The sequence below is a fragment of the Ambystoma mexicanum genome, chromosome 2p (assembly GCF_040938575.1).
Source record: "Ambystoma mexicanum isolate Mex_15411 chromosome 2p, UKY_AmexF1_1, whole genome shotgun sequence".
In the NCBI taxonomy this organism is placed as follows: Eukaryota; Metazoa; Chordata; class Amphibia; order Caudata; family Ambystomatidae; genus Ambystoma; species Ambystoma mexicanum.
In genome coordinates, this window is record NC_090923.1 from 1,415,109,702 (window position 1) to 1,415,124,760 (window position 15,059).

The 15,059-nt window shown below is 48.5% G+C and overlaps 1 protein-coding gene across 1 annotated transcript in view; it reads left to right on the top strand.

Annotated features, from left to right (window-relative positions):
- The first annotated feature begins 10,010 nt into the window (after positions 1 to 10,010).
- LOC138566063 (retinoic acid receptor responder protein 2-like) overlaps positions 10,011 to 15,059 on the top strand; it is a 94,674-nt gene continuing 89,625 nt past the window's right edge. Inside the window, exon 1 of the mRNA XM_069643097.1 lies at positions 10,011 to 10,232. Within this exon, the coding sequence (XP_069499198.1) occupies positions 10,050 to 10,232 (183 nt within the window). The 5' untranslated portion in view covers positions 10,011 to 10,049. The remainder of the gene's footprint in view (positions 10,233 to 15,059) is intronic.

The window sequence follows — 15,059 nt, forward strand, 5'->3', positions numbered from 1 at the left end:
ATCGATGGGAAGATCGAAGAGACCATAAACACATTCATCACCCCCCACCCCAAGGAACAGATGAACAAGGGGGATCATATAGAGCCAAGGAAGGGATGCCTCGAGAAAGACTAGAGATTAAGAAACCTGATTCCAGACCTAAAGATGAGAGCAGAAGGGAGGAAATAAAAGGGAGCAAAGCACCTCAACTGATCTGTTTTTCCTGTAGAGAAATAGGCCATCTAGCTAGGCATTGTTAAAATAACATCAAGGAAGAACCTATGGAAATAGGTTGTATGAAGGATGAAGAGTGGGAAGACGCCGAAGAAGAATTAGAAACTGTTAGCATCTGTTTATGTCAACCCCCTACCGAATTCATATATCAAAAGGCTTGGGTAAACAGGAAACAGGTAAGGGCCCTAATCGACTCAGGTAGTAAGCAAACCGATATGCGGACCAATTTAGTTACAACCAAAGATCTAGACCACGCAGCCCTTGTCCGAGTAACTTGTGTACATGCAGACAACGAAATATACCCACAAATTCCAGTACACATTGAAATCCGGAGGAATCCTGTAGAGTACTATAAGCCAACATCCCCCAGTATTACAACAAATAAGCTTTTCAGATCTTCCACTGCTAGAGTAGTACTGGCTGGCTGCTTTTCAAAGGCATATATCCACTAACCTGCTCCAGCGGTGAGGGACAGAGTGCCTTAAGTTGATAAAAGGGAAGAGCCTTACACATATATAGAGCGCCAGGGGACCACTCCGGTGGTGATAGTGCGCCATACAAATATCCTTTAACATTAACATTAGCATATACTCCAATGGGGTTCCTGGCTCCATCACAGCCGCCCCTCTACCGCCCATATACAGTATTTGGCTTCACCACACCATGACCGCTCACAATAAAATTAACAACAATAAAATCACAATAAAAATGACTTTTCCATTCCCACACCTCCTGTATATCAGGTGGGGAGATCCCAGGTCCTCAAGGAGCCTCTACCATAACTACTTCTCATTCTCACGCCCTCGTTATATTTGGCGGAAAGATCCCAGGCCCACTAAATATATGGATCCTTTGTAATTGTACACACTGCTGTCTTCTTCCCTTGTAATAGGAAGGTTCCTGTTACACCACAATCCTCTATCTTATAATCAAAACAACCTATATACAATGCCATGTAGTCTTTTACGCTTCACACCCATTCCTCGCACACTACACTCACATTTCTCTTCCTTACCCCACTTGTTTTTCTAAGCAAAAGGTGCACTTATATCTAGGTGCTCTCCTGAAATCCTCTGTCATGGGGTCCCATCAATGGCCTGCACTATCCAGGGACAGCGCCCTGCTCCATAGGGATGTATACGAATTGTTTGTTTCCAAATTGCTCGAATTACAATTGACCTTTTCACAATTGACCGAATTGTGAAGGTCAATTGTAACATATATGCGGGGGGAAACCCCCCGCAACCTCCCACCCAACCCAAACCCGCCCCAAACCCATATATATATATATATATATATATACGGTCAATTGTGAAAAGGTCAATTGTGACCCTCTAAATTTGTGCAATTGTGCATTCCAACAATTGCAAACGAACAATTCGGGTTATACCCTCCATAGAACAGACAGGAATTCTGATAACATGGCTCCTGTAAACACCTCCGAGATGCGCGTAAGGGGACTGGTCCCTGCAGGTGGGCATGGCCCCTCCAGATGTGTGGCCAGGAATCCTCCGTCGCGGTCACCAATTTTGTAGGGTAAACCTCCAACAACCAGATAGATGAATAACAACCCTCTAGGGAAAAAGGCTTGTTGCATCCTTTTGTGAAAAGAACAAGAGCTTTATTTGTATACAAAAGAAAACGGTGACAGGGTATTATAAGTCCTCTGCCACAGAGCTCTCTCTCTTCTTCAAAGCAAACAGCACGTTATAACTGTGAAAATCGTCATCTGTGGTGCACACAATATACAGTGTTCAATCACCTATATACATACTACTGATCACATATGGTCCCCCAGTTCATTGGCCACATTATCTTTGACTCTAACTTCTTCACATGTGGGTTTCGATTTCTGCACCTTGGGTTGCTGCCAGGTGATTGGTTAACTTACTGAAGTCACTCCCCTGCCCTGAGGCCTTATCACATGATGTGCACCTGGCTGTTAACATGAGCTCAGTGGATAACTTCGAGGTCAGTCTGGTGCTTGCGAACGGGGGCAGGCATGGTTCTCCTGTGGGTCCCACTAATCAGTCTAATTTGTGAAGGATTTAGGTGGTTTGCTCTCAGACATCTGGTAGTTCAAATGGGATGACCATTTTCCTGGGGGCACTGGTGTCCTAAATCTCGACTTGGGTTTCGGCAGCTCAAGACTTCTGCCCTGGTACCCAGTGGTTTGTCCTTCGTGACCGGCAGCAGTCCTACTGATATTAGGTTGTTCGCTTTCCTTTCTAATTTCGCAAATCCTACCTCGCCTTGGGTGTGGGTAGAATATTCAAGCACAAGGCCTCCTTGTTCTATGTTCTCGACACGGCCTGCGAGGGCTCAGGCCTACCTTGATGAATGGCAACACTTCTATATTTCTGGTCATCAGGCAGGGACTTATACCAGGTGCCCTTTGTGCACTCAATATATATAACTAGCAGTCTATAGGGCTGTTTTTAGTTTACCTCAAACCTATCTAATTTTCCTACAATCAATACACCCTGACCTACTCGTCTATGCCCACAGGACTCTCCCCAAGCCCCTGTACTCGCCCATGATTGTTTCCCGTGTATTAGTATATTTACCGCAGTCTAAATCGTTTAGGAGGCACTGGAATCTGAGCGTGCATCCCAACACAGGCCAGGGATGTCAGCTGTCCCCAATACTATTTGCCTTGTCCATTGACCCCCTTGCGGCCATCCTCAGAAAACATCATTCAGGTAGGGGCCTCAAACTGTTCACTCAAACACTGGTACTATCACTGTACGGTGATGATGTGGTCTTTGTCAAATACCCGGAATGCAATCTAGCTCCGATTGTGCATGAAACAGTAGCATTAGGACTAAAGTCTGGGTTACAAATCAACTACAGCAAATTCGAGCTGTTCCCACTGACAAGTACCACGACGCGAGGGCCTTTCGGCAAGCGCTTTAGGTGGTCTCCAAAGACAGTTAAATATTTGGGTATAAATGTTGCACATACCACCACCCAGCTGTACTTTCTGGGTTGCAATCCACTACTGCAGGAAGTGCGCCTTGAAGCTGAGAGGTGGTCCAAGCTCCCTAGCTCCTTCATGGTCAGGATATCCCTCATCAAAATGATACTTCTCCCAAAATGTGTGTACCTATTTGTTAATGTTCCTATCCAACTCACTGCCTCATTGTTTAGGAAAATAAGATTAATATTGACTGACCTTGTCTGGGGTGGGAAAACACCACGCATTAAATGGGATACAATGGGCCTCATTACGACCCTGGCGGTAATCGCCCGTCATTACCGCCATGGCGTAATGAGCGTTTACGCCGTGGGACGATGGCGTAAAGAGCGCCACATTACGACCCATCGCGCACGAGCATTACGCCATGGCGGTAATGCAATTAACGCCATGGCGGAAAAGGCCCCTACCGGCATCGTTAAGCGAGCAAGGTGCACTTCCGCCACCGTAAGTAGCGGCCACCGTAAATAGCGGCCACCGTAAGTAGCGGCGGCCGTAATTAGCGGCGGCCGTAAAAAGTCGAACCGGAAATAGCGTCATCGCGCCGGAACGGGAAACAGCCCGTCGGCCATCTTGAAAAACACAATCCATCGCCATCCTACCAAACAACACCAGACCCAACCCTGACACCTGTCCCAACCAACCACCCACCCATCCAAGTACCCGAAAATGCCTAAATCTGTGAAAAAGGCATGTGACCGCCAGCGCCAGGAGAGATTCAGCCGGGAGGAACTCTGCATGCTTGCGGAGACCCTGCAAGACAACGCAGGTGTCGTTTTCTCCCCGGACATGACCAGGACAGCGATCGGGAAAAAGAAGGCCATCTGGGCCCTGGTGGCTGAGCGCATCAGCGCGGTGGGGACCGTACCCCGCACCCCACAGCAGTGCAGGAAGCGCTGGGATGACCTACGCATACGGGTCAGAGCCGTCATCTCAGCAAACCGCAACCTTGCCCTGGGTACCGGTGGAGGGTCGGAATCCCCCCTGAAACTCCAACCGTGGGAGGAGATCTGTGCAACCACGATTGGCATGGAATCCATTGAAGGCGTCGCAGGGATGGAAAGGGGAGCTCCGACATCAGGCGATGAAGGTAGGTGCCTCAAACAAGACATGTCATAGTCACAGCAGTCCAATCATGTGTAGCACAAGGTTGCCCTAGAGTGTAAATGCAACACATATCAACACTGCCCATAGCCACATGCGAGCACCACCCTGCATACACTGCTGGCACCCGCATACCTGCATCCACATTCCACACCAAAAGGAGACAACCTGCATGGCACTGCCTGAAATCTTCCTCATCCACTGACCACAATAATGTCAAACATTTCATTCCAAAGTACGCAGACCCATCAATAACGCCCTCCCTCCTTTGCTCCACCACAGGCACAGATTCACACCCAGAGGACCAGGACACCCCTGCGCCAAAGAGAGCCAAGAAGGCCATCAACAATGGCCCTGCACCCTCAACCTCAGCTGCAGTGAGGCAGACCCCAAAACAAGCAGGTCCCACTGCAGGCATACCGGAGGTCCCACCGGCAAGCACCCCTGTTGGCAGCAGGCCAGCAGCAGCTGCTCCACCTCCACCGACATTGCCTGCCACAGGAGGCAGGGGGTCAGCGGCCAGCAGCAACATCGGGGAGACAGCTGCAACAGCTGCATGTTCGGACTCGGACATGGAGCACGAGGTCAGAAGCCCCACTGACCTACTACATTCCCCCTGTTTCTCAGACGCCAGCCCCCATGAGGGTCACACACAGGGGCACACAGAGGTAGAGGAGTGGCCATCCACCCCATGCCCTGTCCACACTCCACAGGAGGGGAGCAGCCCCTCCATCACTCCACCAGCACTGGCCATGGGCCAGCACGGCCAGCAGTCCCTCCAGGACATCACTCAACGGCAGCATCAACTGTCCGCAATGCTGGATGAGCATGCCGCGGAATGTGTGGGGGCTAGGTCTAGCATTGAACAGGCCACGGAGACCCTAAGGGCCGAAGTGGCGCAGAGCACTGCCACCCTGAGGGATGCCATGCAGGCCATGTCCAGGGACATCTGTGCAGAACTTGCGGCCTTGCGTCGTGCGGTCACTGGCCTCACCCACACACGACAGGACGTGCATGCACAGGGGCAGCCAGGGACATCCTCCACTGCCAGTTCTGCACAGAGCAGCCCTGTGCGACGTTCCGGTCGTAACCTGCGCTCCACAGCCAGGGGTGCCCCGGGGGCCGGGAGAGGGGGCTTGTAACAGCCTGTGGCCACTGGCACAGGCATCTGTTGACACCTAGAGGGTGTGTGTTGGGGTGTGCAGGGGGGAGGTGGGAGGGGGTGTGTTGGGGTGTGCAGGGGGGAGGTGGGAGGGGGTGTGTTGGGGTGTGCAGGGGGGAGGTGGGAGGGGGTGTGTTGGGGTGTGCAGGGGGGAGGTGGGAGGGGGTGTGTTGGGGTGTGCAGGGGGGAGGTGGGAGGGTGTGTGTTGGGGTGTGCAGGGGGGAGGTGGGAGGGGGTGTGTTGGGGTGTGCAGGGGGGAGCTGGGAGGGGGTGTGACACAACATTTCATAGTTTCAATACACTTTATTCTTTCAAAAAAAGTAATGTGTGGACATTTTCATTGCGTATGTGTGCTTTATTGGTGTACAGTCCACAATGTGCATGTCCCAGAGACACACAGTGCCCCAAGTGGAGTCTCCATGTGATAAACACCAGCCGTGTGTGCTAGAAGCAGTGGTCGATGATACTTTGGCGCATTGCACGCCCCTCCTGTGCATCGCCTCCTCCATGGGGTGCCGCCCCATCTGCACCCTCCTCATCCTCATCGTCAGGTGGTTGCAGTTCTGCGTCAGGGGGCAGGGGCACATTCCGTCGGACGCACATATTGTGTAGCATGACACATGCCATGACGATCTTTGCCACCTTCTCATGGCCATACAGGAGTGCGCCACCAGACCTGCTGAGGCTTCGGAACCGTGCCTTCAATAGTCCGAATGTCTGCTCTATGACCACACGAGTACGTGTATGTGCACGGTTGAAGTCCTCCTCGTGCTGGTTCTGCGGGTTCCGGACTGGTGTAAGGAGCCACCTCTTCAGGGGATAGCCTGCATCACCTGTATGTAGGCGAGAATGTATGTGTCAGTCATGTTGTCTGATCAGGAACATGATGTTCCGCCATGGCTCGCATCCAACTGTTACTTTGGCTCACTTCTACATGCACTGATTGATTCACACAATGCAACCAGTATATGCTCATGGCTCCCATGGCCTGTTTTGCATGCCATCACCCAATGTATGCAGAGGGGTTGTGTGCATTGTGAGTGCCCATCCGCTGTCTCCGTTCTCTGTGTTACTCACAGCCAGGTGGAGTATGCATCACCCCCCTGCTTTCTGCCAGGTGGAGTATGCATCACCCCCCCCCCTTTCTGCCAGGTGGAGTATGCATCATCCCCCCCCCCTTTCTGCCAGGTGGAGTATGCATCATCCCCCCCCCTTTCTGCCAGGTGGAGTATGCATCACCCCCCCCCCTTTCTGCCAGGTGGAGTATGCATCATCCCCCCCCTTTCTGCCAGGTGGAGTATGCATCATCCCCCCCCCCTTTCTGCCAGGTGGAGTATGCATCGGTACGTCATTCACCTGCCCACTTCCATGACATTGGACTCACCGAGTAGCCAGGATCTTGGGCCTGCATGTCGCTCCATGTAGCGTGGTATTGTGGAGTTCCTCAGGACCATTGAATCATGGGTTGATCCGGGGAATCGGGCACAACAATGTGTGATGATCTTGTTGGAGTCACAGACCATTTGCACGTTGATTGAGTGGAACTGTTTCCGGTTGCGGTAAGGTACCTCCATGGCACGTGGAACCACCAATTCCACATGGGTGCAGTCGATGGCACCAATGCAACCGGGTATGCCGGCTAGTGCATGGAAACCCACTTTGGTGTTTGCAATCTCCTGGGCAGTCCGTGGTAATGAGATGTGGTCGTCTGTGTGCTTGAGGAGGGCATCGAGCACTTGGATGAGTGTTCGTGAGAATAATGTGTGTGAAATGCCATGCAGGTGCCCCACTGTGTGCTGGTAGGTGCCTGTGGCCAGGAAGTGGAGTACAGACACTACCTTCAGTAGGGGGGGGGGGATGGCGGTTGGACTTTCTATCATGCTGACGATGTCGTTGTGTGTCATGTCTACGATGGCGGTGATGGTGTCCCGGTCCAAACGGTACAGGGTGTGGATCTGCTCAGCAGTGAGGTTGAATGGATTGGCTCTGATGCGTGGGATTGGGGGCTGCCTGCGTGGTGGCACTGGCTGTGCTGGTGGGGCTTGCTGGGCCTGCCTTGCCCTCCTTCTCCTCCTGCGTCTCCTCTGTGCTGCTTGTTGTTGTTGTTGTTGTAGCACATGCATTGCTATCAGGTCCTCCAGCCCCAACATTGCTAGTCGTATTGGCATCATTGTGGAGTGTGACTGGGTGTGGGTAGGGGTGGGGTGTGCTCTTTTTGTGCTTCCCTGAGTCTGTATTGCCTTCACCTGTGCTGTTTCTGTGCACCTGTGGCAGCTGCATTCACTTAACATGGCCCTTTACGGTTGGTTCGCGATGGCGTTATTTGCACCATGGCGGTAAGGTACTTAACGGGCTGGGTGATGGCGTTAGGTGCATGTCCGCTTGGGTCGGCATTTGCGTACCTTTCCGCCATGGCGTTAAGTACGGTGTGGCCGGTCGCGTGCGCGCACCCTTGGCGCAGTTAGCGCCAGCGTTAACTACGATGCCGCTAATGGCATCGTAGTTAACGGTCACGGGTCATGATCGGACCTGGCGGAAAACGATGGCGGTAACCATTTACCGCCATCGTTTTTCACTTAGCGCCAGGGTCGTAATGAGGCCCAATGACAGTACCTTATCAGAGGGGAAGGCTAAATGTCCCTAACAACGAGGTAAACACCTGGGTCTATATCCACTGGTACCAACCTCCTCCAACACCTCAACCTATTAAACAATACACAATTCTCACTTTGCCACATGCCCTGGAGACTGTTCCTACCATTAGCGGTGCACATAACTAGACCCCATTGAAAACACAAGATGGGCGCCCATGAAGCTGCATAGGAAATGCCACCCGTCTCCATCACATGCGCCACTACTCTCATTAGACAACACAGCGGAGATCCTGTTGATTGAAGATAAAGGCATAAAGCGTGAGCTATGCGGGGGAGGGTACCTTAGATAAATTCCTTGAACATATGTTCACCTCTATGACTGATACACTACTTTTGCGCATGCATGAAAGGAGGAACTGAAGGCTAAATACCCCTGTATTCCAGAGGAGCCTATATGTAGCCCCATTATGAGATACTTAAAGATGGCAGGTACCAGATTCAAGCCTATCACCTCACTGTATGGGTTGGCCATGTCCCCCCTAAACATTGACAACACATTACCCAAAACAGGGTGGGAACTGGCGCTAAGTAGCACAGCTGAAGAGGAGAATTGGGACAAGATATGTTGGCAAACATGGTTAATGTTCATCTTAATGTTAAAGGTATTTATACCGTGCACCGTCACCAATGGAATTGGTCCTTAGGCGGATCTGCAAACAAGAAGGCGGGTTGGGTTAGTCGGTGAAGAGGGAGTAGGAGAATGAGAGAAGTGGTGTGCTGTTGGCAGCTTCAGTTCGGTTTTCACTGTACGCTAAGCTTTGGTGTGAGTATCTGACCGATGCGAGACCATGTGTGCTGTTGGTGCGGTTTATGTGTTGTTTGCTTGTTGTTGCGGTGTGGTGAAGTGCGTGCGGTTTGCTGAGCGAGAAAATGGTTGTGTGGATTTTCAGGTGAGTTAGGTATGCAGAAATGTGAGCATTGGGTTAGTGGGTTAATCTCTCTTAACTACAAACACTGAGCACTACAATATCGCGTTCTACACCAAACACATACACTTCTGAAGGTAAAGAAATTCGATCCTGCAGCATCTGTGGCCTGCCCCAAATACAAGCAACTCGAGGCCGACTTGATGCATATGGCATGGTCCTGCTCCTGGAGTGTACCATTATGGACTGATGTTGCTAGTATGAATGCGGCCATCACTTCTACAGAGGCCACAGAATGGCCTTCAACATGTCTCCTAGGTCTCCCTCCACCTCAGCTGATGCTAATCGGGAAATGAATTGTGCTCGCGCTGCTCCTGGCCACGTAAATGCATAGCTCACTCCATCAGCTAACGGTTACCATTGGAACCTTATACCTTGCAGTTATCATCTCGGCGGTTGGGCGAACATTGTCGCTGTTTATTGTCAGAAACGGCAGAGGTGTGCAGTCATCACTCGCTGAGTAGAGTTGATCGCAGTTGTATTTTACTATATGTGCGAGACATGCGTGCAAAGGGGCACTGTCATTCTGCAGCTGGGTGGCATATCTTTTTGCTTTAGTGACGGCACGTTGAATATATATATATATATATATATATATATATATATATATATATATATATATATATATATATATATATTTTAAAGAAGACAAATCCATAAATCACGAAACCTATGTAATGGTCTTTACCTGGATCATAATGTCTAAATTAACAATCTCACTTGGGTGAAATGCTTGTAAATTGCGTCAATGCGAAAAGTCTAGAAAAAAAACAGGCTGTAGCCACTATGTTGTGTTCATATTTGTGCCTGGGATACAGAAGAGTAGTCTTTGGCAGCAGGCCTAAAAAGTGCCTGTGTTTGCCTGAGGGGGATCTCTATTTCAAAACAGTCTTGTTTGCTCCAATGATTTTGATCCCAAGGGATTCCAAAGGTTAATGTGTAACTTATCTAAAAAAGACACAGTTAAAAAGACAGTCATCCAGATTTGCAGCCATTGTATATGGGCAGCAAAGATGGAGAAACTGTTCCTAGCCCTCTGGCTAGCCATGCTAGCGGTCACAAGCGGAGAAGGTGGCCCATTTGGACTCTCGGAGCTGCAGAAGAAAACCGTGGACTCCATTGTGAATGACTTCAACAGCAACCCTAAACAGCAGCATGCCCACAAAATGGCGTCTGTACGCAGCAAGGAAGAACACGTATGTACGATTCGAGGGGACGTTGAGAGGGGACTAACGAGGGGAGGGGTTGCAGCAGGTACTGGAGGGCTTGTGCCTGTGGGGAATTAATTTGGTCAGGCACTTGTTTGAGAATAATGCCAAAGAGTTCAGAAGTGTGTGAAGAAAAAACACCACCATGTAATTAAGCAAACTTGGTCCCAGACATGTTAGCCATCCAGGAACAGAATTGCTGTTTACAGTGAGGCTCTCTGGCCTACTGGGAAATTAACAGAATACCAGGCAGGTGGGTGCCTCTATAGAGCCCGTAGGTCTTTACAAATTAGTGAGATGTAAAGGACGCTAGAGAGCTAGCATGACACCCCTGAGAGAAAGAGAGTGAAAGCAGGTGTGTGTGTGTGAGAGAGAGAGAAACCTGAGGAGAAAAGACAGGAACAGGAAAGAGGAAGGTGGATATTTTGTGATTGTCGATTCCAAATGTTAGGAAAATGATCATTTCCAAAGCAGACTGCCCTGTTAAAAAATCAGGAGGTTTCCTCAATAACCCAGTACCTGCAATTACAGCTTAATAGCCCCTCCTGGAAATCCTTTTTTCTTTATCTGTGCCTGCCTTTATACCTGATTTCAAGTGTTGCTCAGAGAGGCATGCATTAGATGGTGATTTACCCCACTCATTACAGTCTTCAAGGGCTGAATTGTTCATTGTGTTAAGTAGGGTAGGGGTCAGTGGAACTAAAAAGTAGAGGAAGACAGAATACAAAAGGGGGGAAAACGCAGCCCACCCTTTTAGAGTGTTCTCAGAAAGCCAGGAGGTGATGGGATAGTGTCAGTCATAGTAGGTGCAGTCCAGTTGAAACTCGGTGTGTTAGGCCGGTGGTCCCTTTGCAAGATCAGTGGTGGCACAAACATCCACATACAGGGCTTGGACCTCCAGAAGGTCAAAAGCCGGGATGCACAACCAGACATGCATTAGGACTTTGATTCTTGGAGTCCAGTTTCGTAAGTCTGCGTCAAATGCCATATTGGCAGGGACGTCATTTAGGGGTCGCCAGGGGTCGTAAATGCGACCCCTGAGGTCTCCCTTGCTACCCCTAAAAAAAAAGTTACACATTTTTTTTTACATTTTTTGTGGAAGCTCCTGGGCTGTGACCAGCCCCATGTGGCTCTTTGCTTCTGAAGTGGATGGCTTTCTTGTTCTGGTATCTTAAAAAAAGAAAAAAAAAGAACAGGGGTTGCACAAGTCTAACACTTTCCGCAGTGACCCTAAATAAGAAAGAATAGGAATACCAAATAATGTGTCTTTCTGGAATTCTATACAATAATTGCCAGACTCATTAAAGGTTTATTTCAAGCACACTTCAGGGGGTGAGTCATTGATTTAGTCTGTTCTTAAACACCTCAACTCAGCCTTTCATCCTTCTGAGGTCGATAAATGAGTACCAACACAGGTTGGGTAATATTGTATGTATATTTTTTCTATATAAAGCGTTTAAGCTTAAGTGCTATAATCACACATCATTATCATTTGGACATGGACGTCTGCTTGCATTCACAATCATTTGGTAATATGGGCCTATACACACTGATTTTAACGACACATATGGCGATCCATTCTTGTAAGAAATGTATATCACATTATAGTGATATCGTAACCATATTTTTCATAGTGTACTTAGGAATAATGCTATGTGATGCCACTTCCTGTTTTATCAAGGGGTGAAAGGTCATGTTCCATCACTTCCCGCGATTACACTTCGGAGTGAGGTCAAATGACATCACTTCCTGTGATGTCATCAGAGGTCATGGGTCGTGTTATGTCACTTCCACTACCCCAGGCATTTTGGTGAAATGACGTCCCTGCATATTGGGATTGTGGTACATTACAGTCATGACAGAAGGGTAGGCTTTGACTTGAGACTGAGGACCTGAAAAGTGTCTGGGAAGGTTAGGCCCGGGGTATTTTTTGGGCATGATGGGGATGGGTTGGAGTGAGTCTAGCAATGAGTCATTGCCTTAGAGAAGTTGGTGGGGCTGGTGAATTGTCAGTTGGATGCCCGTGAACGGCACTGACAATTTTCTGGAGCAAAGGGCTTGCATTTGAGCTAATTTGCATACCCAAAATAGCTTGCTGATGTGGCTCTGTACTGGAGGTGAACTTCCAGTGATTGTTACTGGGTGGCGCTGTGGCATGTGTGATTTTTCTTTTCAAGCCTTTTTAAACCCACCATAACTTTGCTGGTGTTTGATATATTTATATATGGTCCATTTCTGATAAGATCCATAAAACTACATACAACACAACTTAAATACAATGATCAAATATATAAATATATATTCACTGAAAAAACTTTGTTAAAGGGATGCTTTGGTTAAGTTGCACTAATAGAAACCTATGACATCTATTTAAAAAACATTGTTAAAGGGACATTATTGTTGCAAGGTAAAATCGAAAAATCCAAGAAATTTGTTGGTTATGGTAAGCTATGAAACCGTAACTCGTGCCACCGCCGTGCACTGCTAAGACTAACACCCAGGAGATCAAAGATGACATCACAAATGGCATAATCAATTACATCACAAATGGCATAATCAATGACATCAATGATGGCATCACATATCCGGCCGGTTGTTTTTGTTCAGTGACAGTAAGAATTTTAAGCAGAGGTCTTGATCTAGTCTAGGCATACTGCATTGAAAACGTTCTACACATACTCTAAAAGTGCTTTATATGTAGACCTTAACTTTATAAAACACAGACAGATTTGCAAACGCATGCTTTCAGGTCCTTGCTGATGTTCCTCATGCAGGTTTGCTGCATATCCGTCCAGCAGTTTGGGCTGTAGCTGCAAGCAAAATATTTTTCCATTCGTGTCTATCTGGATTTTAAAAGTGTCGGTACCCCCCTAAAACCTTCCCTGCTTTTATGAAACTTCACTAAACTTTGCAAAATAAGTTTTGTGCAAATTTGTAGGAGGGCGCCAAAGTTATAAGCCCCCCAAAACGGCTCTTCCTATGGGAAGTGCAACTTAACCATAACTACAGGGTCGCTACCACAGACCATGTAATATACACATATCTATTGTGAGGGTGCAGAGGTAGGGCTTGGACACGATGGTGGCATTTTTTGGGCAGAAACCCTTATTATATGAAAAAGAGTTGGAAAAATGCCTCTGTGTCCGTAAAACTAAGAGGGGGTTTCCATGCCTCCAATAAAACTAAGGACATTGTCAGAATGTCCAAGTTATCAAATCTGTCCCCATCGTGCCTCAAAATGCCTACTTCTGTCCCTAACACTAACAAGTTAACCCAAGTGTGCAAGGATGATATCCTCCTAAGAAAAGTGTTCTTTGTAGATCAGAACAACAGAAATGTTCCCAGACTCTCTGGTAATCCCAATGGGCAAAAATTAAGAAATGTTCAAAACTGTAGAACTCCATTGTTAGGATCGAAATCCTTTCCTCTTGATTCCTTTTTAGAATATGTCTCTCCTTTTGGGGCCTAACGGGCCTGTACTTGCTTAAACAAATGTCAATAGGCAGTTCACAAGAACACACTCTTTATGCTTCTCCTATTTATCCTGCCAACTTGGCACACTCCTGTTGCCAAGCGTAGGATTTGATTTAGTATATTTTCTTTTGTTTGCAAAGGTAGCGGGCGCCCCTCTCTCGACAGAACAAGGCCTGATAACCTGTTCAGTGGTTGTTAACCACATGAGAGTTCGCAGCCACTGCTTTTACTCACTGTGCCTTTCACAGATGGGAAATATCCATTTGCACATCAGTCTTTGTCCTGCCAAGGGGCAGTCCAGCACCGAAATGCAATGGCAATTCCAACCTGAACGGAAGTGCCACCAGCAACCCCATACACGTGTTTCACCCTTGTTGGGGATCATCAGTGAGGTGAAGCTGATGCCTCTCTAAGCACAGTGAGAGGGAGACCACGTCTGGTTGCCCCCAGGAAACCTAGGGTTACCAATCCCAGGTTCCTTGAAATTTAGTTTGCAAAGGTAGCGGGCGCCCCTCTCTCGACAGAACAAGGCCTGATAACCTGTTCAGTGGTTATTAACCACTTGAGAGATCGCAGCCACTGCTTTTACTCACTGTGCCTTTCACAGATGGGAAATATCCATTTGCACATCAGTCTTTGTCCTGCCAAGGGGCAGTCCAGCACCGAAATGCAATGTCAATTCCAACCTGAACGAGAGTACCACCAGCAACCCCATACACGTGTTTCACCCTTGTTGGGGATCATCAGTGAGGTGAAGCTGATGCCTCTCTAAGCACAGTGAGAGGGAGACCACGTCTGGTTGCCCCCAGGAAACCTAGGGTTACAAATCCCAGGTTCCTTGAAATTTAGTTTGCAAAGGTAGCGGGCGCCCCTCTCTCGACAGAACAAGGCCTGATAACCTGTTCAGTGGTTATTAACCACTTGAGAGTTCGCAGCCACTGCTTTTACTCACTGTGCCTTTCACAGATGGGAAATATCCATTTGCACATCAGTCTTTGTCCTGCCAAGGGGCAGTCCAGCACCGAAATGCAATGGCAATTCCAACCTGAACGAGAGTACCACCAGCAACCCCATACACGTGTTTCACCCTTGTTGGGGATCATCAGTGAGGTGAAGCTGATGCCTCTCTAAGCACAGTGAGAGGGAGACCACGTCTGGTTGCCCCCAGGAAACCTAGGGTTACCAATCCCAGGTTCCTTGAAATTTAGTTTGCAAAGGTAGCGGGCGCCCCTCTCTCGACAGAACAAGGCCTGATAACCTGTTCAGTGGTTATTAACCACTTGAGAGATCGCAGCCACTGCTTTTACTCACTGTGCCTTTCACAGATGGGAAATATCCATT